The sequence below is a fragment of the Phyllostomus discolor genome, chromosome 6 (genome assembly GCF_004126475.2).
Source record: "Phyllostomus discolor isolate MPI-MPIP mPhyDis1 chromosome 6, mPhyDis1.pri.v3, whole genome shotgun sequence".
NCBI classification, from domain to species: Eukaryota; Metazoa; Chordata; class Mammalia; order Chiroptera; family Phyllostomidae; genus Phyllostomus; species Phyllostomus discolor.
This window is the reverse complement of record NC_040908.2, coordinates 40278248-40302817: the sequence shown is the minus strand read 5'-3', so window position 1 is coordinate 40302817 and position 24570 is coordinate 40278248. Positions and strand designations below refer to the sequence as shown.

The 24570-nt window shown below is 36.1% G+C and overlaps 1 protein-coding gene across 4 annotated transcripts in view; it reads right to left on the bottom strand.

Moving 5' to 3' along the window:
- Positions 1–21289, bottom strand: part of KIAA1841 (KIAA1841 ortholog) — a 60427-nt gene extending 39138 nt beyond the window's left edge. The window contains exons 1-7 of one of the 4 annotated variants that reach the window (XR_004903675.1): positions 21058–21289; positions 18284–18442; positions 10756–10939; positions 9822–9915; positions 7118–7356; positions 4064–4122; positions 2523–2683 (exon numbers count right to left, since the gene is read on the bottom strand). Coding sequence is in view for 3 of the 4 variants with exons in the window: in XM_028516758.2 (XP_028372559.1) it covers positions 2523–2683; positions 4064–4122; positions 7118–7356; positions 9822–9915; positions 10756–10939; positions 18284–18433 (887 nt within the window). In the remaining variant the exon portion in view is untranslated. Of the gene's footprint in view, positions 1–2522; positions 2684–4063; positions 4123–7117; positions 7357–9821; positions 9916–10755; positions 10940–18283; positions 18443–20636; positions 20886–21057 lie in introns of those variants that run through there. The other 3 variants (XM_028516758.2, XM_036028006.1, XM_036028007.1) reach the window with 3 other exon arrangements.
- Positions 21290–24570: the final 3281 nt, after the last annotated feature.

Below are 24570 nucleotides of genomic sequence, written 5' to 3'. Positions count from 1 at the left end.
TTCCTGGACTTGCACATCTATTTCCTTCATCAAATTAGGGAAGCCTTCTTTCACTATTTTTTTCAGATAGATTTCTAGTTTGTTGCTCTTTCTCTTCTCCTTTGGGTACCCCATGAGGCGAATGTTGGACCTCCTGAAATTGTCCCAGAGGCTGTTTATACTATCCTCATTTTTTGCATTCCTTTTTCTTCTTGTTGTTCTCGTTGGTTGTTTTTTGCTTCCTTATGTTCCAAATCACTGATTTGATTCTCAGCTTCATCCATTCTACTGTTGTTTCCCCATAAATTGTTCTTTATTTCAATTAATGCATCCTTCATTTCTGACTGGATCTTTTTTATGTGTTGAGGTCCTTACTATGTTCCTTGAACATCCTTATAACCAGTGTTTTGAGCTGTGTCTGATAAATTGCTTATCTTCATAGCATTTAGCTCTTTCTCTGGAGTTTCGATCTGATTTTTCATTTGGGCATGTTTCTTTGTCTCCTCATTTTGACAGCCTCCCTTGTTTGTTTCTATATATTAGCTAGAGTTGCTTTGACTCTGACTGTATCTTGGTAGTGTGGCCTAATGTAGGGGGTGTCCTTGTATGGCCCAGTGGCACAGCCTCCCATATCACCAAGCTGGGTACTTGAGGCACACCCTTTGTATGGGCTGAATACACCCTCCTCTTGTAGTTGAGCTTTGGTTGCTGTTGGTGGATCAATGGGAGGGATTTACCCAGGCCAGTCAGCTACATGGAATGGCTGTGACCACTGATCACCAACCTCTGCCCTCCATGGAGGATCAGCTATGCAGGGGCAGGATGGTGGTCCTCCAACTTGGTCTGTAGCTATTCACTGGGTGTGCTGGCCTTGAGGTTCCCCGAGTGGTGGAAGCCATGGTAAGCCCCTACCTGTGTTTTGTACAGGGCCACCCTGCCTGAACTATAAAGCAATCTGAGATGGTTGCTACCTGTGCTGGGCTTGGAGATTCCCAGGTGAAGCCAAGCTGTGACTCTAATCTTGCTGCCCTAGGGCTCACTAAAGCCAGGTGTTTTTTGTTTGATCGGATTTAGGAGCTAAGACTTTCCTATGGAAAAGGAGCTTGGGTGGGCCACTAAATTGGGTGGGGTAGAGCCTCTGTGGATCTCCAAGGTGGGTCATACAGTGTTAGCCAGGATTACGAAGTTGCAGATATGGCACCGGGGTGGGGGGGGTGTGGGGTGGGGTGGAGGGAGCTCAGCAAAGGGACAATGGCCTATGCTTGCCCTGATGACAGACACTTCAGTCTCTCCTTGTATACCAGTGGTGCCCTTCCAGTTGCCAACCTGGTGCTAGAACTCAGGGGGAGCGAGTCTGAGTGGGTGAGTCCGTGTGTGGGTTCCCCAAGAGGAACTGCTTAGAGGTCTAGCAGCCTCCTCTACTTACTCAGTTCCCACTGGTTTTTGCAGCCAGATGTTGTGGGACTTATCTTCCTGACAGTGGAATCCTGGGCTGAGGGGCCTGATGTGGGTGTGGCACTCCTTGTTCCTAAGATATCCTTACAGAATTTTTATTCATGTGGGTGCAGTGCCAGCCCATTCTGTATCTGCACCCCTCCTACCAGTCTGGATGGATATGGTTTCTTCAATTCCATAGTTGTCAGAATTCCATTTAACTGAATTTCTGATATTCCTGAGTGATAGTTGTTCCATGTTTTAGGTGTAATTTTGATGTGGTTGTACATACGAGGAGGAGAGCCATATCTGTCTATGTCACTATCTTGAATGGACTGTCAACTCTTTCCAATAACTTACTGTGAATCTTTCTACTTCTTTCCAGCTCCACTGCTTCTACTCTAGTCCGTTGTAACCCTTTTGTCTCTCACCAGACTACCACCTTAGCTTCCAAATAGGTCTCTTTGTTTCCTACTTCCTTGTAATCTATTTCCAGATAGCAACCAAGATGATTTTCTTTCTTTTTTCTTTTTTAGATTTGCTTATTTTTAGAGAGAGGGGAAAGGAGGGAGAAAGAGAGGGAAAGAAACATCAATTGGTTGCTTCTCATATGTGCCCAGACCAAGGACCTGCTAACCAGGCATGTGCCCTGACTGGGGATTGAACTGGTGACCTTACACTTTGCAGAATGACACCCAACCAGGGCACACAAATCAGGGCCAAAATGATTTCTTAACAAATCAGATCATGCTATTCCTCTGCTTACATTCATACTTAGAAGAAAGTATATACTCCTTGCTATGACCTAAACAGCACCTAAGTGATATGACCACTGCTGACCCCACCTCATACCACTCTTCTCCTTTATACTAAGGCCTTTCTTAATATTTTTTCATATAATTCACTGCCATAATAAACTTGTAGGTATATTATACAAAATAACTAATTTCATTACTAATTTTTACCTTGAGCAATTGGCTCTGGATAAATTTTACTTCATTTATAATAAGATGGAAATATATTTCTAAATATAATCTAAAACAATATTTTGCTAAAATGAAAGAAATATTTTTTCTAATAGAAACACTAGATTTAAAAATAAAAATTACCTCCTAAATTTATCTTTCTTGTCCTTTAAATCATCAACCTCATTGTGTGTGAACACATCAGCTATACGTGTAAGAAGATTTGCATTAATACAGTTCATGTTGCATGGAGTAGCTACTATGGCATTCATATTTTTGTGGCAATACTGAATACATTGTTCAACCTAAAAACACAGAATAGAAAATGAATGATGAAAACAGTAGCATGAAGGATAATGTCATATCAGTACCTTTCAAAGATAAAATTCATTAAAAGCTTTATACTTGTATTGCTAGGTCCTGCCTGGTTTTGCCTATTTGGGTTATCTACACTGTTCCAAAGTGTTCCAGTGGGCCAAATTTGTACAAACATATATACATAGCTAGAAAAATAATTTTCAACCTTCTTAAAGATGCAATGAGCATCTCTCATGGTTTTGGCAGGTATAAATCTTAGTCCACCAACTCAAATGTACAGGATATCTGACTCCTATCACTAGACATAGTTACAATTTTAAGTTTCCATTTCTCTGAAGTAGCACAAAACATATTATCGGTGACTTCAGGGTTTTCTCAATCCCATGCTGGTCTCTGACTTTCCTTCCCTTTCTCCAGCCTGAGGGTATATTTATTTACTTTTTGAGGTGGGTTTGGTTTCTGGGGAAAACTAGCATTCTCTAAACATGTATTCTTCAAAATATTTTGCTTATGGGACTAAGGGTTAGAAATAATACAGGGAACTAGTAAAACCCCAACTATCAAAGAAACAAATTTCATATCCATTAACATAGCAAAGGAGTATTCTGCCCTCTGTAGTTTTAGTAGGGACCAAAAGCAAACATTATTTAGAGTAAAACCATAAAAACATATAAAAATATTTGAATAAGTTCATTAAATAAAGAGAAAAACAAATTTTAATGTTAAAGCTTGATATGTATATGTATATATTGTACTTTCATGTTTAATCAACTACTTTTAAACAACAGACATGAGCATCTCATTTATACATACAAAATGATAGTGTTTAATAGTTGGGTATTTGTTCTTAATTCACTCAACTATAAGTGAATGACAAATTAGCATTAAATTACTTAAATAGTGAAACAACTATATTCCAATTAATTTTCATTTAATTTGGTTTTAGAGCAAACTCTCTTTTAGGGTCAAGTTAATTTTGTTTAGTTTTATCTAATACAAAAGAGAGCTACTTCATGAGGATAAATTGCTTTCCTTATAGGCATCATATACAAATTATATGTCATGGCCTCGACTCCTTTCACAACAGACCTAAATATCTTCAAACATGAGCAGTTCATTCTAATGGAATCACACTCTTGCATTAACAATTACTTCAGAAAGATGCCTTAGAATTTTCTAACACTTGAAGGAAAAATCAAGTTAAATGTTAAATCAAGCATAGTGAACAGAAGAACTTAGATCTTTTATTAATACTTACCAATGTGGGTGGGCTGGGATGGGGGTAAAAGGCAGAAAACTCTAATTGAACAACAATTAGAATAAAAAAATAAATAAGTAAAAATAAAAAACATCCAAAAAATACTTACCAATGAATCCATTTTCAAAAACTCTGAAGAAATAAGAATTGAAATGGCATTTCCTGGCTCTAAAAAAAAAAATTAAATTGTCCTTTTGATTTGTACTCTAATGTCCTTAGAACAGGCTCCTTTTCATATGAAAAGAAGATGATACTTTAATAAGAACAATTTAAGATAAACTTACTATGACTTACATATATCAAAGAAACAAAATTCAGTGTTCAAACTTAGGGTACAGAGAAAATGCACAGTAAATACTCCTGGAATTAGAGTCACATCAAGTGAAAGGACTCCAGCTAAAGATAAGACATAGGCAAATTCTCCTTAACTAAACCAGGGAAGAAGATAATTAAAATTGAGAATACGTCACACAAAAATCAGTGAGAAAACTTTTTAAACGATTTAAGGAGAGCCCTTGTTATGAATTATTTCAAAAGCAGCTTACTGCTTGTTATGAACAAATTCTTAGTGAAAATAGTTCTGAAAGATAATATAAAATTTACTCCTGAAGAAGTGCTCAAGTTACTTCCCGCAGGCAGACGGAGTGAGCCTTCAGAGGCACAACCAGGGAAAGGGGTGAGCCAGGTAATGCTACTGTTTTAGTCAACCTAAGTCATCTCCTATGAGGTATATTTAAGGGAAAAAAACCCCCTGATTTTTACTGTTATAGTACTAAGGCAATTCAACTAAAGAATAATAGAATGATTAAAATAAGTAATCCAATCTTTCCTTAAATAACAATTCTAGATTAAAGATTCTCAAACAGAAAAAGTTCCTCAGGAAATTGTAATGTGATCCATTCTAGATAAGCAATGTGTGGATTTTCAGAAATTTAATTAAGCATTTTGGTAGTCATTAGGTTAGAATAAACATTGCTTTTTATAAAAGTTTACATTTCGCCCTGGCTGGCGTAGCTCAGTGGATTGAGCGCGGGCTGGGAACCAAAGTGTCCCAGGTTCGATTCCCAGCCAGGGTACATGCCTGGGTTGCAGGCCATGATCCCCAGCAACCGCACATTGATGTTTCTCTCTCTCTCTCTATCTCCCTCCCTTCCCTCTCTAAAAATAAATAAATAAAATATTTTTTTAAAAAAAGTTTACATTTCTATTCACTAGTTTAAAGTCAAGGATTACAGTGACTAGTTTTGATCCACTTCTTTTACCTTTGCTATACATATAAATTTGCTGGATCAAACAATAGTTTTTTTCTCTCTACATATTTTGATTTTTACTTCACATGTACATATATCTGGATGGTCTGAAATCTCTGGACTCTGATTGACTGAAATGCTTGATTTAGCAATCTTGTCATTTTTATTTAAGGATCACTAGACTAGCAGCCTTTTCCATTAAATTTCATCATTAAAATGTAATAAATTATAAATTTCCTCAGATAATTTTATACTGTCTGAATAGATTCATTTACTAATGAGAATTTAGAAATATTTTAGTTCTACTATAAATAGCAATTCTAGTGCATGGAAAGACTTTATTAACCCACTAGTGAGAGTTCCTGTACAACTCTATGCGCAATGAAAGATTACTTAGTAATTGTTATTGTTTTCATCTAGAATACTGGTTCTCAAACTTTTGCTCTCAAGACCCCTTTGCAATCTTAAAAACTGAGACTCCTAAAGAGCTTTTGTTTATATGGATTATATCTGTTAGTATTTACTATATTAGAAATTAAAACAGAAAACATATTTATTAATTCATTTAAAAAGAAAAATAAACATTATGTGTTCACATATTTTTATGAAAAATAACTATATTTTCCAAAATGAAAAAAATTATAGAGAAGAATAGCACTGTTTGACATTTTTTGCAAATTTCTTCAATGTCTGACTTAATAGAAGACCCCTGGATTCTCATATCTGGTTCTACATTCAATATGTGGGTAAGTCTTTGATGTTACATCAAAACTTGACAAATGGTACTTCCTTAAGGTTAGTTGGAATGGGATCTGAAATTATATCAATGAACTTTTTCATAATGTTACCTCAAAATCCATTGATTTATCCTGTGATTTGAATCTTTATCCTGTGCATGATTGCATCATGCATTGGTCATTTGGAAAATATTCGTTCAATGAGTTAGGTAAATCTTGCAAAGGCTGAAACATTTCATTGTACAATATATTTAAAAAATCACAAGTCTCATCAAAAAAGACTTTAAATATTAAGAAATTGTCAAGCACGTGAAGATACATATAAGACTTCCAAACTTTAATTCTCACTTGAAAGCTTGAATTTTACTATTGGCAACAAATACTAGCAATTGTTTCCCTTTAGCTGACCAGCTCACTTAATTCATTTTCAAGAAAATATCTGCCAAATGCCTAAGTCTGAATAACCATAATTTGTCTGTCAGTCATTCTTTCAAGTGAAAATGGTTCTCCTTTTTTAAAAAAGCAACTAGGTTAGCTTACAACTCAAACAACTGCACAAGTGTTTTTCCTCACATAGTACTTGGGTGTGTAGCAGAAGTGCACTTCCTGTGTCACCTCACAGAATATGAGAAAGATGTAAACTCAAGGGTCAAGACTTAGTATAATTAAAATTTGTACTGCTTCATCAAGGACATTCTTAAGTGAACCGGGATTTTCTTTTTTTCCTTCTTACTATGAGCACATGGTGCTGAAGAATACAGTGACCACTAGCACAGTCTGGTGGTGTCCTGGCTTTGACGTGTGCTAAAACTGCAAGTTTTGCCCTCCTTTATTTCTGCACCTGAACAAATGTCAACATATAAAGACAAATAACATCTTGTGTATTATTATGCAAATTGTCTTGGCCTGGTAGATTCTTTAAAAGGATCCTCCAGGACTCCAGTGATACATGGACCACACAGTAAGAACTGCTGATCTAGAGACCTGTCCATTTGCCATAAATTCATTATAATTTACTAGAAAAGATGAGATATCACTTTCCTAAATGGCAATTACTAATCCGAGTATTAATGCTAATGTTCAGGCAATTTTCCACATTTCATGTTTGGCCTGATGCAACTACCAGGTGATGCATAAGTGTAATTATTACAAAATAAGTAATAGATTGTCTTTTACCTAAAGTAGGCATCTCACAATCTTTATTCTCCTTAGTGTTCCTTTTAACGTATTTTATCAACCAGTTGAAAATCTGAACGTCACAATGAACTGAAATGTCCACCTCCTCCCAGCGCTGGGCATCCATAGATAAATATTCAGCAAAGTACTTCATTTCTGATATCAAAAGATCTCGTGGGCAAATAAAATCTTCTTTCAAATTTTTTGCTTCATCACATACATGGATCACCATGTTTGGCCTTCATAAAAAATGTTATAAAAAAATGAAATTATTAAGAGTTTTAGAAGAGGAGCCAAGCATATTGACATGTTTTTGAAGGTCTGACCACAAATCAGTAGTATAGGATTTAAGTGTCTTGCTAATCTGATCTATATCTTAGATTAGGAATAACTTTAGTTAAACTACTGACTTAATAAAACAAATAAAAGTTTTTACTATGGGACTCATAATTTACAGGGTTTAAATACAGGGTCTGGCAGAAGTAACACCTGGTTGAGTGTGGTTGGTATGGTAATAATATGGGTATAATAATTTATAGTTTTAATTTGAACATTTTACCTAAAATGTCATATGGTGTGCTTGAGTGCGATATTGTTATGTTACAGAATTACATGCTTACAATTTTGTAATAAAATATTTTGTAACAAAAGGGGGCATTATTTGTGCCAGACTCTGTATATTATTTTCAAGTTATAATTATAAAGTTTTAGAGAACAATATCAATTCACCAAAAAAAATCAAATAATACATTCTAATTCTTGTCATGAACATAAAACAGCACTTTTACATGGCTATGGGCCTGGGAAGGAGATAAAGTTAAATACTAAAATTTTCCTACTAGTTATAAGTAGAAAAAAATGTTAAAATTATTCATTAAAGAATTAAAAATTATCATGACAACTTACTCATTTTTAACAGCAAGAAAGTTTGCAAGACATTCAATAAATATAAATCAGTAAATATAGTTAAAGAATTCTGAAGACTAGAATGTGGTTATTTATATATTTAAAAAATAATTTGATAAGTTTAGACAATATACCAGAATGATTGCTTTGAAATGATATATATTCCTTGAATTTACTATCCTTTGAAATTTATATTACCTCAAAAAGAATCATTAGTGTGATCCACAAGTGCCTTCATGTCATTACAAAAGGAAAATATTAAATAGGAAGAGATACACTGTCCTACAGTAGGAATTTAATGTGTGTTTAATTCAACTTGATAAATTTCTAATTAAAAAATTACATTTGTTCTAACCAGTATGCCATGCACCTGAAACAAATATAAAATAATACTGACTATCAACTGCAATTGAAAAAATAATACTGAATGTCAAGTGCATTTCAAAATTAAAAGTAATTAATTAATTAGTTAACTAATTACATTTTAAATAAAATTGAGCTACCAGAAAAGGGATCATTAATCAACAGTCTGTTAAAGTCAAAGGAATTTAACTCTTGGCAAATTGTTCTTCCAAAGAAATTATGGTCAAAATATTAACAGGTAATCACTGTTACAATGAAACATAAAGTTTGTGTGGCTTTTTGGACCACAATACTAGGTAATTCCAGTAGAGAAATTATCTGATGAAATTTTTCTGCCATACAAACAAACCTGTCAGTTAAAAAAATATAAAAAATATATGTGAATAAACAAAAAAATTACTTTAAAAGGGTGATTTTTTTTTTACCATGGAAAATATACATAACATAAAATTTGCCATCTTAGCCATTTTAAGTGTAAAGTCCAGTGACATTAAGTACATTCACATTGTTGTGCAATCATCACTACCATCCATCTCTGGAACCTTTTCAAAAAACGTAAAAGTTATGGTATATAAATTATATGGTAATAAAGTTGTTAGCCCTGGCTGGTGTGGTTCAGTGGATTGAGTGATTGAGCACCAATCTGCAAACCAAAGGGTCACTGGTTCCATTTCCAGTCAGGGCACATGCTGAGTTGCTGGCTGGGTCCCCAATAGAAGGCGTGTGAGAGGCAACCACACTTTGACGTTTCTCTCCCTCTTTTCTCCCACCCTTCCCCTCTGTCTAAAAATGAATAAATAAAATCTTTTAAAAATCATGTTAAAAAATCTGTTATAAAAGAACTATCTAAACTGAAAATACACAAAGGAACTTCCAGAGACAATGAAAATGTTCTATATCTTCATTTGGATGATGGTTACTTGGTGAGCCCATTTGTGGAAACTCATCAAAGTGAATACTTAAAATATGTTCAGTTTATTGTATGTAAAATACACAAAATAATACAAAACTATCAAAACTTGTAATATATTGAAAGATGTACTCTAATTTTTATTATATTCAAATATATCATTCTAAAATACATACCCAGTTTTTTAAAATAGAGATGGAGAACCAATGACAGATTTTTCTTTGGACTTTAAAATTTACTTTTAAAGTTTTATGTTAATAGATGTTGTTTCTAATATTCACAAAATAAAAGTGAATCTTTTAAATGAAAAACTAGTCCAATTTATAAATAACACAAATAAGTCATATGTTTAGCTATTAAACAATTATTTATAGTTCAATACATGAACTAAACTGATTTCAATTATTTTAGCAATTGTGTAATGTGGTATTTCCTAAATTATGGTAATTGATGTATACAATCACCAATCATATATTAAGTTGATATTCATATTAAATCTTATCTAGCAAAGAACCAGCCTCCTACCCTTCAGATTCTTCAGTCTTTTCTCCACCATTACGAGTAGTACAATTTTCACTTTCTGAAGAACAATTCCTTGTGGAAGCTATACTATGTCTTCCTTAAATACAGAAACAAACACATACAAAAACAAAGGGGGTAGGTTAGCATTTCTAGCTCAGAATAGTTTTCACTTATTGAATGGTTATACTGTAAATGCATGGTTTTCAAGGCTAGTTAAGATGGTACTTGGTCAGGTGGCATACCCCTCAATATTTCCAAAGGTCTATGGAAGAAACAGTACAAAAAAGGGATAACAAATTGCTAATATTATAATGAAGTTAAAAATAAATACTGATGTGGTATGTACAGACAGGGTCAAATGCTCAAAGCTAACAGTATAAATTTCTCTTCCTGAAGTAAAGTTTTATATCAATACTCTGACTGCTGCTGCTCAGACTGAAATAATTCCCTGCAAGGATTGCTAAAACCAGTTGTTATTTCCAAAGCAATCGTGGAAACATCTCTTCAGCCCTGCCACTGTGTCATTTAAAGCCGTTGTTGACTGCAATAAAGGGTAGCTGCAAAAAAATTAACACAAGAAACAAGCAAGATTCTCTTAGTGACAAACAAACAAACAAAAACAAAAACAAAGAAACAATTTAAGTAAAACGTATAGGTCAAATTCCAAAATTTATGACATTAGTAGGCTAACAGATTGGAGAAGTAAATTTTGGTAAAGAGCTTTTTTGGTAAAAGTATTTCACCTGTATATTAACATTTAAATTTTTTTTCAAATATAGAAAAGACAAATTTCTAAAATTTAAAACGATACAAATACTAATAGATTTCTCTATTACTGTTTATATTTGCCTTTAAATAAAGAAAGAAAAGATGACTGGAATGTATAATATTTTGTAGAATTAAAGGACAAACACTGCATTTTGCTTTAAAACCTTACCTGTTTTGGAAACTGCATCCTGACCAACTGAAGTCTCCTGAAATTCTCCCTGTGTATCAAGAAGTGAGGATTTGATATATGTTGCCAAAGTTTCTACAGGGTTCTCTCCAGCCATTAGGAGACTATACTGGTTGTCAACAGGTGAACTTCCACTGCTCTTCAGTTCCTCAAACCTTTTTGCGCACTGTAACAATATAAAAAGAAGAAAATGTGGGTCTGGGAGTTTTTGTAATTTAAAAATGAGGATCTAAGCCCTGGCTGGCATAGCTCAGTGGATTGAGCATGGGCTGTGAACCAAAATGTCGCAGGTTCGATTCCCAGTCATGGTACATGCCTGGATTGCAGGCCACAGCCCCCAGCAACCACACATTGATGTTTCTCTCTCTTCCCTCTCTAAAAATAAATAAATAAAATCTTTAAAAAAATAATAAAAAATACAAAACTAAAAAAATGAGGATATATAGTTTTGCGTACTATTGAGATATTTGAAGATACTTTTCTGTAACTATATTTATTTTTTATTGATTGATTTTATTGATTAAAAACCACCCAAAGGCATAGTATATTTATGCTCTTGTAGAAAAATGAAGAATGCCTTTATCAGCCATATTTCCCTGTGGTCTGCTGTTATGATCAATTGACAATTTAAATAATTTAGTAAACAATGGATAATAGTTTTATATTGAGTTTCCACCAGGAATAAGACTAAATTCTAACCTTCAATGGAAACTAAACCAAAAAGTATCTGATTTGTGACACCAGACTTTCTCTATTAAAATAACAAAAGACTTTTTCCTACTAACAATGAGGTTCACCTTGCACAAAATACTTCATTGCCACATATTCGGACATAGTTTGCTCTACTGCAGTGCTTTCCCTTAACCCATCAGTTAGTCATGAAATCAACTGAGAAGGTCCAGATTAGCAACTGGAAAAAATAAAATAGAATAGATTAGAAAATATCAAGAGTGCATTAAGCTAAGCACTCCTTCACAAAAATGTCATTTCTATGTGTGTTCTGGGTGATAACATAAAATGCCTTCCTTACTGTGGGTATTGATCAAACAACACTGCTACAGTATCTGTTTATAAATCTCATCAACATTAAAGTGGATGGTAAATCCCATAGAAGACTAAGTAATTTGGAGATGCAAAAAAAAAAAGAGAAAAATATATACCATGTATATGTACATATTAAATGAATAATGCATTGGGTATGGCATCAATCATTTATTACACAAATATTTAACAAGTACCCACTAGATATTAAGCGCTATTTTCAGGAAGCATTATTTACACAGTTACTACCACAAATGCCTATTCAAGTCTTTGAAAAGGGAAGTAACAGTTTTTTTAAAAGGCTTTAAAAGATATGTAAATGTGGACTGAAATATTAGGTAATTGATATTCTCATCTCTTTAAACTAAGTCTTAAAATTAAATAAAAATAATATGATAAATGAGAAACAGAAAATATTTGTTTATGAGTACTGAAAAAAATACTGTTGAAAGTCTGGGAAAAAAGAGAAACATGCTAGGACATAATTAGAAATATGTACAGGTTCACATGTAGAAGATAAAAGAATATAAATGATGTATTACTGGATCCATTTTTCCTACAAAACAAGTTTATTTTTTGTAACACAAAGAAAGTGGAAGGTAACTTTTAAAACACAGATTCTTTTGGTCTTTTAGGTAAAGTTTATAGCTTATTTGGAAACTGAATATAAATAGACTTATTTAACAAAGCTTACAGCAATTTCTAATAGTTTAAAAACAAGAAAATTATAAATTCTGGATATTCAAAATGAATACATGGTTGCTTAAAAAGCAAATAAACTATAAAAATTTTAAAATATACCTTTTTTGTATTTAAGCAAAAATTACATATCTATGTGCAAAACAATCAGGTTGAACTCCAACGTCTCTCTCCTTTCTTAAGCAAAAAGTACATATCTATTGCAAAACAATGAGGTTACCTCACACCATATATAAAAATTAGCTCAAATAAATAAAAGACTAAACATAAGAGTTAAAACTATAAGACTCAAAAATATACAGGTATAAATCAGGTGAGAAGAATTTTCTAAGCATGATGAAAATGGCAGATATCAAAGTAAAATATTCATAAACTTTAACATAAATTTTTCAACATTTGAATATAAGTGGCTATTATAGTAACTTAATAGGCTGAAAACAAACAGAAAAATAAGCTAGATAAAGGGTTAACATACTTAATACACACAAAACTATTATTATACCAGTAACAAATCCAGAAATAGAAAAAGGACATGGAACAAAAAAATATAAACATTTAACTTCTTCAGGATTTAAAGAAAGGTTATATTAAAATGGCAATGAGACAGCATTTATTAAAAAATATATAAATGAGCCCTGAATGGTTGGGCATTGTCCTGCGAGGTAAAAGGTCGCTGGTTTGATTCCTGGTCAGGACACATGCCTGGGTTGCAGGTTCAGTACCTGGCAGGGGTACATACAAGAGGCAATCAACTGATGTTTCTCTCATGTTGATGTCTCTGTGCTTCTCTTTTACCCTCCCTTCCCCCCTCTCTGAAATTAAATAAAATTATATATATATACATATATATATGTATATATATATAAGAATTTTGAGAAGACACATACACATAAATAATACTTATATAGAAAGTGCAAGGATCAGGCACTCAGCTATGTTGACTAGAGTATAACATGGGTAACCCTTCTGGTGGCAATGTGTAACAAAGCCTTAAAAATGCACAAGCACCCTGATCAAGCAATTGTGCTGCTGAGACTATCCCCTAAAGAAAGGAAAATAAGATGTTTATTAAAGTGGTATTTGTAGTAGTCAAAAGTTGAAAATAATAGCCTAACTATCCAACAAAAGGGACTGGTTCAGAAAATTATGATATAGCTCAAATAAAATAGTATACTCCATCCAATGTAATAGAATTCTATTAATTAACTGACCCATAAAGATATTTACAATATATTAAGTAAAGAAGCATGCAGCAAAAAAGTACATTTGTTATAAGTCCACATGAAGATTTCATACATATATAGAAAAGAATCTGGAAGGATATATATAAGGTATATATATACTTTAGCTGAGGTGAAATTAATAAATTCTGATTTTTTGCTATTATCTTTGTGGGTGTGTATTCTTTAAGGACATGTTATGTTTAGTAATAAAAATTATGTAAAAATCAATACTACTTAAAAATGGTCTGATTCACTACGTAGTTGTATTTTGGTTAAAAAAATCCTCGACTTTCAGTTAAGATGGTGGCATAAATAAACACACTCGCCTCCTCACACAACCACACCAAAATTACAACTAAAATGTTATACAACCACCACTTAGAACTTTCAGAAATCAAGCTGAATGGAAGTCTGACAACAATGGAATTAAAGAAACCACATCCATTCATACTGGTAGGAGGGGCACAGACACAGAACAGACTGGTCCCATATACATGTACAGTGGGTAAATATTCAGAAGGGATATCTTGGGATTGAGAAGTCCCAGCCCCACACCAAGCTCCCAGCCCAGGGTTCCAGTGCCACAAAGATAAACTCACATAAATTCTGGCTGTATAAATTCTAGGGTTTGAGTTCGAGGGTTTGAGGAACTACTGGAGTCCCAAGCAGTGCCTCTTAGACAGCCTGCACATGGACTTACTCAGATTCACTCCCTCCGAGCTCCAGCATCAGGGTAGCAGCTTGAAAGCCACCAGTGGCATACAGGGAGAAACTGAAGTGTCTGGCATCAAGGCAAGAACGGGGGGACAATTTTCTCCCAGACAGAAAGGTAGGCAGAGGTCACTGTCTCTTTTCTGAAGCCTCCCGAAACAGAGCCACAGAGCCAGCAGGCAGGTGCCAGATCTGAGGCTCCACTAACCTGGCTAACACTGTTTGCCATGCCCTGGGAGATTTCCTGAGACTCTGTTCCACTCAACTTATGACCACACCCAAGCTGCCCCTGCATAGCTGATCCTCCACAGAGGGCAGAGGTTGGTGGTAAGTGGTCATAGCCAGTCCTTGCAGCTGACTGGCCTGGGTAATTGCCTCCCATTGACCTGCCACCATCAATCAATGCTCAACTACAAAAGAAGGGTGTACTCAGAAGGGCACATCTCAAGTACCAGGCTTGAGTGATAGGGGTGGCTGTGCCACTGGACTCTACCTACAAGGACACCTACTACATTAGGCCACAATACTAAGACAAGGAGTCATAGCAGCTCTACCTAACACATAGAAACATAGACAGGAAGGCTGCCAAATGAGCAGGCAAAGAAATGTGGCCCAAATGAAAGAGCAGATCAAAACTCCAGAAAAAGAACTAAACAAAATGGAGATTAGCAATCTATCAGATGCAAAGGTTAAATACTGGCTATGAGGATGCTCAAGGAACTTATTGAGGACCTCAACAGCATGAAAAAGATCCAGTCAGAAATGAAGGATACACTAATTGAAATGAAGGACAATTTACAGGAAAACAACAGTAGAATGGATGAAGCTGAGAATCAAATCAATGATTTGTAACATAAGGAAGCGAAAAACAACTCATCAGAACAAGAAGAGAAAAGAATAAAAAAAAACCCCAAGGGTACTATAAGCAGCCTCTGGGACAACTGCAAGTATTCCAACATTTACATCATCGGGGTGCCAGAAGGAGAAGAGATAGAGCAAGAAATTTGAAACCAATTTGAAAAAATAATGAAAGAAAATTTCTCTAATTTGGTGAAGAACATAGACATGCAAGCCCAGGAAGTACAGAGAGTCCCAAAGAGATGGATACAAAGAGGTCCACTTCAAGACACATTATAATTAATATGGGAAAAGTTATAGATAAGGAGAGAATCTTAAAAGCAGCAACTGGAAAGCAGTTAGTTACCAGTTACCCACAGAGTTCCCACAAGACTGTCAGCTGATTTCTCAATGGAAACTTTGCAGGCTAGAAGGGATTGGCAAGAAATATTCAGTAATGAAAAGCAGGTGCCTACAGCCAAGATTGCTCTACCCAGCAAAGCTATCATTTAGAATCAAAGAGCTGAAAAATAGCTTTACAAACAAGAAGGAATTAAAGGAGTCATAGCAGCTCTACCTAACACATAGAAACATAGACAGGAAGGCTGCCAAATGAGCAGGCAAAGAAATGTGGCCCAAATGAAAGAGCAGATCAAAACTCCAGAAAAAGAACTAAACAAAATGGAGATTAGCAATCTATCAGATGCAAAGGTTAAATACTGGCTATGAGGATGCTCAAGGAACTTATTGAGGACCTCAACAGCATGAAAAAGATCCAGTCAGAAATGAAGGATACACTAATTGAAATGAAGGACAATTTACAGGAAAACAACAGTAGAACATCAACAAACAATTATATGAAATATTAAAGGGACTTATTTAAAAGAAGATCACAACTATGAACAATACAATAGCAATAAATACAAATCAGTCAACAGTTGAATTTAGAAAACAAACTAAGCAAACAAGTGAACAGAAACAGAATGATGGATACAAAGAGTGCTTTGATGGTTGCCAGATGGGAGAGGACTGTGAGGGAATGGGTGAAGAGGCGTGGAGATTAAGTAGTACAAATAGGTAGTTACAGAATATCCATAGGGATGTATAGTACAGTAGAGGAAATGGAGTAGCCAAAGAATTTACACGAATGACCCATGATTATGAACAATGGTGTGGGGATTGGATAAAGGGGTAGGGAGTGCTGGGTAGAGGTGGGCAAAGGGGAAAAAATTAGGACAAATATAATAGCATAATCAATAAATATAATTAAAAAATCCTCAATTGGGTGATTTTGAATATGCAGTTGATATTAGATGATATGGTAGAGTTATTTTCTTAGGTTTGATTGTGGTACTGTGGTTATGTAATACTGTCCTTATTTTAAGGAGATGTATGTTACAGTCTATAATGTGAGGTATTATGATGCCTGAAACCTACTTTTAAATGTCACAAAAAATTACATAAAGAGATCAAATCCTAGAATTGCCAAACCCATATTAAAGATATAAAGATGGTGTATTATTTTTTCAACTTTTAATGTCTAACATGTAAAAATCCTAAAGGTGATAATGCATAAATTAGGGAGTGATAATATACTCTAAAACATAAGTTTCAACATCATTTCACAAAGACTGATAACTGAGGGCAAGTGATAAGAACAGTTCCTTTTTTTTTCAGCTGTAAAAAGAAGAGGGTGTAACTTGGTTCATTCACCAATTCCACAGTATTTATAATGTATATGATGAGTTGTGCAGAGGTGAAAAAGTTTCAAAAATACTGGGAAAAATCACTGATATCATTTCTACTTCTAGAACTGTGAGATGATTCACCCACTGCAAGATTCCTTTTAACAGCAAAAATTCTAAGGTCAGTGTTTCTCAAGCCTGGGTTCATTGACAAATGATCAGAAATCAAAGAGTTCCCTATAGAAGTTTTTAGATTCTAAGTTTTTATTCTGAGTATAATAATATTAATAAAATCCTCTAGATCATCACAATAACAGATTATTTCACTGCCTATTTGCTGTCTGTTTACAAGTAAGATTGTGCCAAGAAACATTTAAATTGTCCAAGGCTAATTTTAAAAAAGGATAAAGGTAGGGAAGGGACCTGTAGGAGAGGTGCAATAGTGTCAAGGCAAGGCAAGTAATGTTATTGTGTAATGTAAGGCTTCATTAGTAGGTTAAAGAGAGAAAAGTGGAGAAAGAATGAAGGCTTTGAATGGCACATGGCAGTCATGGCTGAATGCAAAAAATTCTGTGCCACAACAGACTGCACAATATTTGTGTAATAATCAGCAATTTAATTTCAGGAAAAACATTAAACTTATCACATTAAGTAAGCATTATTAGTTTGAACTGTGTTGTTTTTAGTTTTTACTTATGTCTATAATATGTAAATTAGGTTTATGGTGGTATAGGCGTGTTTATACCTAGTACTGTTGGAGCTCATTTAGTTTATTGTATGTTATGATAAAATAATTTAAGTCAATATTGGGAGTTTTAAGTTTTTTTCCTTTAAATAGTTGAATATTACTCATAGCATTAGGTGTTTAATAATGTAAAATATTATTTACAAAAATTTTATCTACCCATAATTTCACAGGAAACCCTCTATTGATTAAGATATTGTGAGCGAATTTTCAGTTGTATAAACATGTAAAACAGATCCTTTTTTCTCTCTGCTTGTTCCTTGAAATTGATAACTTTTGCCCCAGCTGGGTAGCTGAGTTGGTTAGAGCATCCTCCAGATACACCAAAAGGTCACAGGTTCAATCTCCAGTCAGGGCACATACAAGAAGCAACCAATAAATGCATAAGTGAGTGGAACAACAGCTCTCTTTCTCTTTCTCTCTCTCCTCCCTTCTTCTGCCTCTTCTTCTTCTCTCTCTCTAAATATCAATCAATAAAAATAATTTTTTTAAATGGTTAAAAAAAGAAATAATAAAGAAACTGATCACTTCTGATTTTTTCAGGAGAGACTTGTGAGACTGTTATTTACCTCTTTGGGTGTTAACCCAGGTACAAGCCTTGCCACAGTTTCCCAGTTAATGGTCTGATGGATTCCAGTTAATGGATAAAGGATCATGTCCAACACCATTTGGTTGTTATTGTTCAGGAAATTGTTGTTTTCTGAATATCCACGACTCATCTTTTGCAACTATAGATAGAAAGGACAGATTTATTTACAAATGTTTTTAGAACATTATAAATCAGTTGTAGTTCATTCCTAAAAATTATCTACTACTATGTGAAGGAAAAATAAAACTGATTTAACACAAAATATATAGCTCAAACTCTTCAAATATAATAGTATTTTAATATCACGACTTAGTGGATGGATGGATAGAAGGATGGACAGATAGATAAACATGTGATTAAAAGTATAATACAAAAAATATATTTTTTTACTAAATTTGTTGGAGTAACATTGATTCATAGGGTCATATAGGTTTCAGGTATACATTTCTATGATATATGATCTGTAAATTGCATGGTGTGCCCACCACCCAAAGTCAAATCATCTTCTGTCACCACAGAATTGTCTCCCTTTACCCTTTTATTAGCCCCCCACCCCCTTCCCTCTGGTAACCACCATGCTGCTGTCTGTCTGTGTCTATGAGTTTCAATGAGTTTCAATTTTATATCCCACATATGAGTGAAATCATATGGTTCTTAGTTTTTTTCTGACTGACTTATTTCACTTAGCATAATATTCTCAATATCCATCCATGTTGTCACAAATAGCAGTATTTCATCTACCAACAGGTGGTAGATATAATAAAGTTATCCTACATGTATCTGCATGAGTGTTAAAAAGAAGTAAAGAAAAACATTAAGTATTCTAAAATCATAGCTTTTTCGCAACCAGGGAGTAACCCTGTTAATGGGCCAGAATCACATTGTGAATATGAATATAGACTCTGAAGCCGAATTTCCCAAATTTTCAATCTGGTTCTAGCACTTAGTATTATATGGTTCAGATTACTTATTTCTATGCCTCAATTTCCTCATCTGTAAAACAAAAAATAGTGGCTAGCCCTCATACTTTTGAGGATGGACGGAGCTACCTAGCACACAGTATGGACTATATGTTTGTAGTAGCAACATTACCTACCAGAGATCTTCAGATTAAACAAATCGTGTGGCAGATAAAAGAGACAGCAACTTTTCAACGAAGTACACTCTTGACAAAATAAGTAGAAAGTCACATCTAGATTCTTATCCACTTTTTACCACTTTCAATGGTCTCAGCTATAATAAAATAAAATAGTACCTACCTTTAGAGTTATGGTAAGGATTAAATAGTAATATATAAAGCACCCAGGACACTATCTGGCACACAAAAGGTGCTCAGTAAATAATTTATCTCCATTATTTGAGAAGTATGTTAGGGCATGGGGTATTCTTTTAATCATTTGTTTGGGCCTTAGTAGAAAACAGTCTAAAACAGAATTCAGGGCAAGGAACTGGGTGCTTTTTTTCCCCCCAAAATTATATAAAATTCCAAAAATATTTAATGTGTTCTTCAATGTGTGGGCACCTGTTAACTTATAAAAATACTGTTCAAATACTTAAAACTTGTATGTATATTTCAAATATAATATGCATGTTTAAAAATAAGAATAATTTAAATCATCTAGATGTGAAAATTTTCTTCTGTTAACATTTTCTTTATACAACTGAATCATACCAAGCAAGCAACCAGTGCCCAGTATTAATTCCAGTTAAATGAATGTTCAAGAAAGCATCTCTTCGAGTCTGCATGTAAGTACGACAGGCCTAGCATTGATGGATAGTCCTTAATAACACATAAACTCTCAGAACAGATGTCATAGTGCACCCCATTCTGGGGGAAAAAAAAGTACAGACTTATCAAAAACTGTGACAAAAAGAAAAGTTTGAAGCTCAGATTACACTATCACTAAATCTACCCCTATCCATGACAAAATATATTTTAAAAGTTAATGTTTAAATTGAAATGTATTTACCAGAAATAAAAAAAATCTGTTTGTTTAATACACAACACATTTTAAGAATGTACTTTATGTTCTCCATTCCCACAAGCTTAGTGTATTTAAATGTATCTGTAAGACCAATCTAACTAATTAAGACCAACATAGGTCCCCGACTGACATCTGATTTTGCTTTTCTGAAACTGAGAAGGGCTGTAGAGACAATTTCCCCTAAGCAGTGCTAAGGTGGGAAGCCAGGGGGGCCGGGCGGGCAGGTCGAAGGCCTTTGGTGGGAGGTACCACCGAGTCATCCGGCACCAGGGGAGAAGCCTGACCTCAAATGCGAGCGGAGACGGTTGGCTTTCGTTAGGAAGGAGAACGTAAAATAACATTAGAAACCCAGGATGAATAGTCCGCAGCCCTGCAAACCTTCAGCCCAGGGAGTCCCTGCGCCGCGCGTCCTCGGGGCACCCCAGGCCCTCTCTGTCTCCCGCTCCACCTTCATCCCCCGAGGTGCTGAAACTCTCCGGGCGCGGAGCCGGTAGGGAAGGGACAAAGGCGTCGGGCGGAGGGATGAGGCTGCGGGAACAGAAGCTGGACTCCCTCGGCAGGTGCGCGGGCGGGACGGGTTGAGGGGAGGATGAGGGGCAGGCAGGGCTAGCGGGCTACGAGCTGCGCTGGCGGGCGTTTGGGCAAGGGGGCCTCGGCCGGCCGGGGTGGAGGCCGCGCTGCGGGATCGCGCGGTCTGGCAGCGGAACCGCCCCTCGTCGCACTTCCCGCCCGCGGGCCGGCGCCGGAGACCCCTAGGCATCTTGCTCACCTCAACAGGGCCGCGGCGGCCCTCGCAGCACCTCGGTCACCTGTAGCGGCCACCTTTGTCAGCGCTCCGGCCATGAAGCTCCCGCGAACTGACCCGCAGCCCTGCCGCCGCCCTCACTTCGAGCCCTCACGCAACGCCCTGCGCGGCGGGGAAACCAGCACCCGCGGGCCGGGGGAGCGCCAGGCCCAACAGCGTCCCACCAATCGCAGCCCAGCGCCACAGAGGGCGAGCCAATAACCGACGAGCTCCTGTCAGGCGGGAGGGAGCCGAACTAGTAGCTGCAGCTAGCGGTTACCACGGCCCTTCCCCTGCCCCCTCTGGGTGTTCACTCCTAGGCTTGTCGCAGTGCAGCGACCCCACCCTCCCAGCGTCTTGCCTCTTAGCAACCAGACCTTCAGAGCCTGAGCCTAGGTGACCAACTCTGAGTCCAGAAGAAAGGGGGAACACGGGAGAGATAAAAGAACTCGAGAGATAAAAGAACTCGGATAAAGAATGGATGAAATGGTTTTCGGTCCAGGTCATTTTGGTATAGCTGCTTAGGTTACGTAGGTAGAATGGCAAAAGTGTACGATCTGAGAGACACAGAGTATCTTGGGTTAAGCATTCTTTTTCAGGAGGCTTCTCTTGAAAAATGTAAATAACTCTAGGTTACAAATTGAGTTTTTATTCACATTAATAGGTTCAGCATGGGTGTGTTATTGTGATTACCACTGGGAACATGGTAAGATATGTAAGGCCCAGTCTTGTAAATACTACATGTCATATTTTAAATTGCCACTTGGAATGTGCCTATTCTGAGAACCAAAACTAAATGTTAGAATCAGAAAGGACAGAAAAAGTAAAGCCCTATTCAAATGAATAATTATATAATGAGATCTGATGATGAAGTAGCTAACTGCAGAAAATAAGTTTTTTCTCCAATTGTATCACCTGTGACTTTCTGCAAATCTTTTTACTAGTTTTGTTCCATGATGACATTAAAGTTAGGAAAGTTTTGTCTCACAAATATATCAGTTAAGTACATTCTTTTTAAAAAATTTATTTTAGAGAGAAAAAGAGGGGGGGAAGACAGAGAGAAGCATTGATTGCTGTTGTTGCACTCATTTATGCATTCATTGGTTGGTCCCTGCATGTCCCCTGACTGGGGTAGAATCCACAACCTTGGTGTAGGGAGGTGACATGCTAACCAACTGAGCTACCTGGCCAGGATGAAGTTAAGTAAATTCTAAAGTGAGGCTACTTGCTCTCTACTTCCTCTTTCTCCTTTCACACAGGCTGGAACCTAGTTGTGATGGTGGTGAGCCAGCTGAACTCAGGAGAATAGGGACCCCTAACAGACTGAACAGCAATAACATAGAAAGAACCGAGGCCATGAATTACCATGTAAACCAAAGCTGACTCACAGGCCTTAGACAGCCTACCTCTGGACTATTACATGAGAGAAAAGTGTTTATCTTGCTTTAGCCACAGTAATTTTTGACCTATTTGTTTCAGAAGCTTAGTGAAGTCCCTAAAAGGGAAAATTGGTTGTGAAAGTGGTGTGCTATAATAACAGATCTAAGATCTATATGGCATTGGCAGGTAGAAACATATTGCAGGCTGGAAAGTGTCACCTGTGTTAACTTGGAAGGCAGATTATCAAGCTCTGAGGGGAGCAGTTGAGAAAATGTCAGAATGTAAGTTTGTGTTGGCTACTGCTCCTTGCTTTTAGCAAGGTTCAACAAAAAGAAATGAATTAGCCAGTTTGCAAACAAACACATTAGAGAATAGGGCTCTACAACTGGACCCCATCCATAACATCTGCTCCAGGTGTTGTGCCACATATTAACCTCTGGGGGATTAATTCAGGTGCTTAATCTTTGAAGGTTATTCTCATCTGTCTCCAGTCTTTTCTAGAACGATATTCATTTACAGAATGACAGAACCAGAAAGGAGCCTTGAAAAATCAACTTCTTCCATCTTTTCATTTTAAGGTCAGAGAAAGTTTATGTGACTCTTTCCAGTCCAAATAGCCAACTCACTAGGCTCAATGACCTTTGACCAAGTAAGAATCTTTCTTTGGCATTGTGCAGATGTTCCTTCCTGAGGTCTTCTATGCAGAATGGGAAACTTAAGTGTTTCACCTACGTTCCCTTCCTCATCAAGTCTAATTGTTCTGTGTTCATAAGCTTATCTATCCCTCTATCAGGTTTAGTATAGACTAAGTTGCATTAACAAAGAGACCATAAACACAATACAAGTTTATTTGTCTCTCAAGTAACAGTAGAGGTGGTAGTACAGGGATGGCATGGCCGCTTTGTCATCCTTTACGCACAACTTCCATTGTGGCATCTGAAGTGGCTGCAAAATGCCCACTCATTTCCACATCCCATGGAAGAAATGGGAGACAGGGCAAGAAATGCATGCCCCAGGACTTTTAAAGGCATGACCCAAAAGTCACACATATCATTTCACTTATATGCCATTGGCTACAATTTAACCATAAAGAGGGAGGCCAGATAATGAAGGCTCCATTTGAGTAGTTGTGTACCCAACGAAAAGGTAAGAATTACAGTTTTAAATTATGGGACAATGAATATTGGTGGCCAATTAACCATCTCTACACAAAAGTCTAGTTTCAAAGATTATATGCTACCCAAACCTTTATTATTGACTTCACTAAACTATTTTTGAAACATTTTTTAAAAATATTTTATTTATTTATTTATTTATTTATTTATAGAGAGAGGGGAAGTGAAGGAGAAAGACAGGGAGAGAAACATCAGTGTGTGGTTGACTCTCTTGCACAGCCCACTGGAGACCTGGCCTGCAACGCAGGGACATGTCCTGACTGGGAATGGAACCATTTCACAGGCCGGGACTCAATCCATGGAACCACATTAGCCATTTTTGAAACATTTCTAACTAATGAAATATAAAACAAAAAAGGAACTCTATCAGCACTGTGAAGTACACACACAGAAAAATGTTTATGGATAAAAGTCAATAAAAATAAATCAATAAATAAATACAATGCCTTTTGGACTCCAGCTGCTACCAAACACTGCTGCAGAGCAAGATTTAAAACTAAACATAACTTTCTTCATGACAAGGCAGAGTTGTATAAGACAACAAAAACAAAAAATAATGTGGAAAAGTAAAGACAAAGCAATAAATATATTTCCTTCATCTGCTTCAAGGTCTGAAAGAAATCAAATAGGTGTGTTGGAGGAGGCCATGTTCACTTCCCCAAAAAGTCTGTTACTATATCCCAGTGTGGAGTTCTTTTTACCACTCAAAAATGGAGGCCCTGTTCACAAAACCCACTTAAATTGGTATGACTCACGCTCAGACTGAGTCCTACATGGTGTCATCACATATGTGTTTATGTGTGTGGCAGTTCTATGGCTAACACTGTAGAATCTTGACTGCTTACTCCTGAACAATATTATCTCCCTTGTCCCACAGTACCTGTGCTAGTAAAGGGTAGAGGTAATTTTCTGATCTTCTAATAGGCTGCTACCAGAGAATACC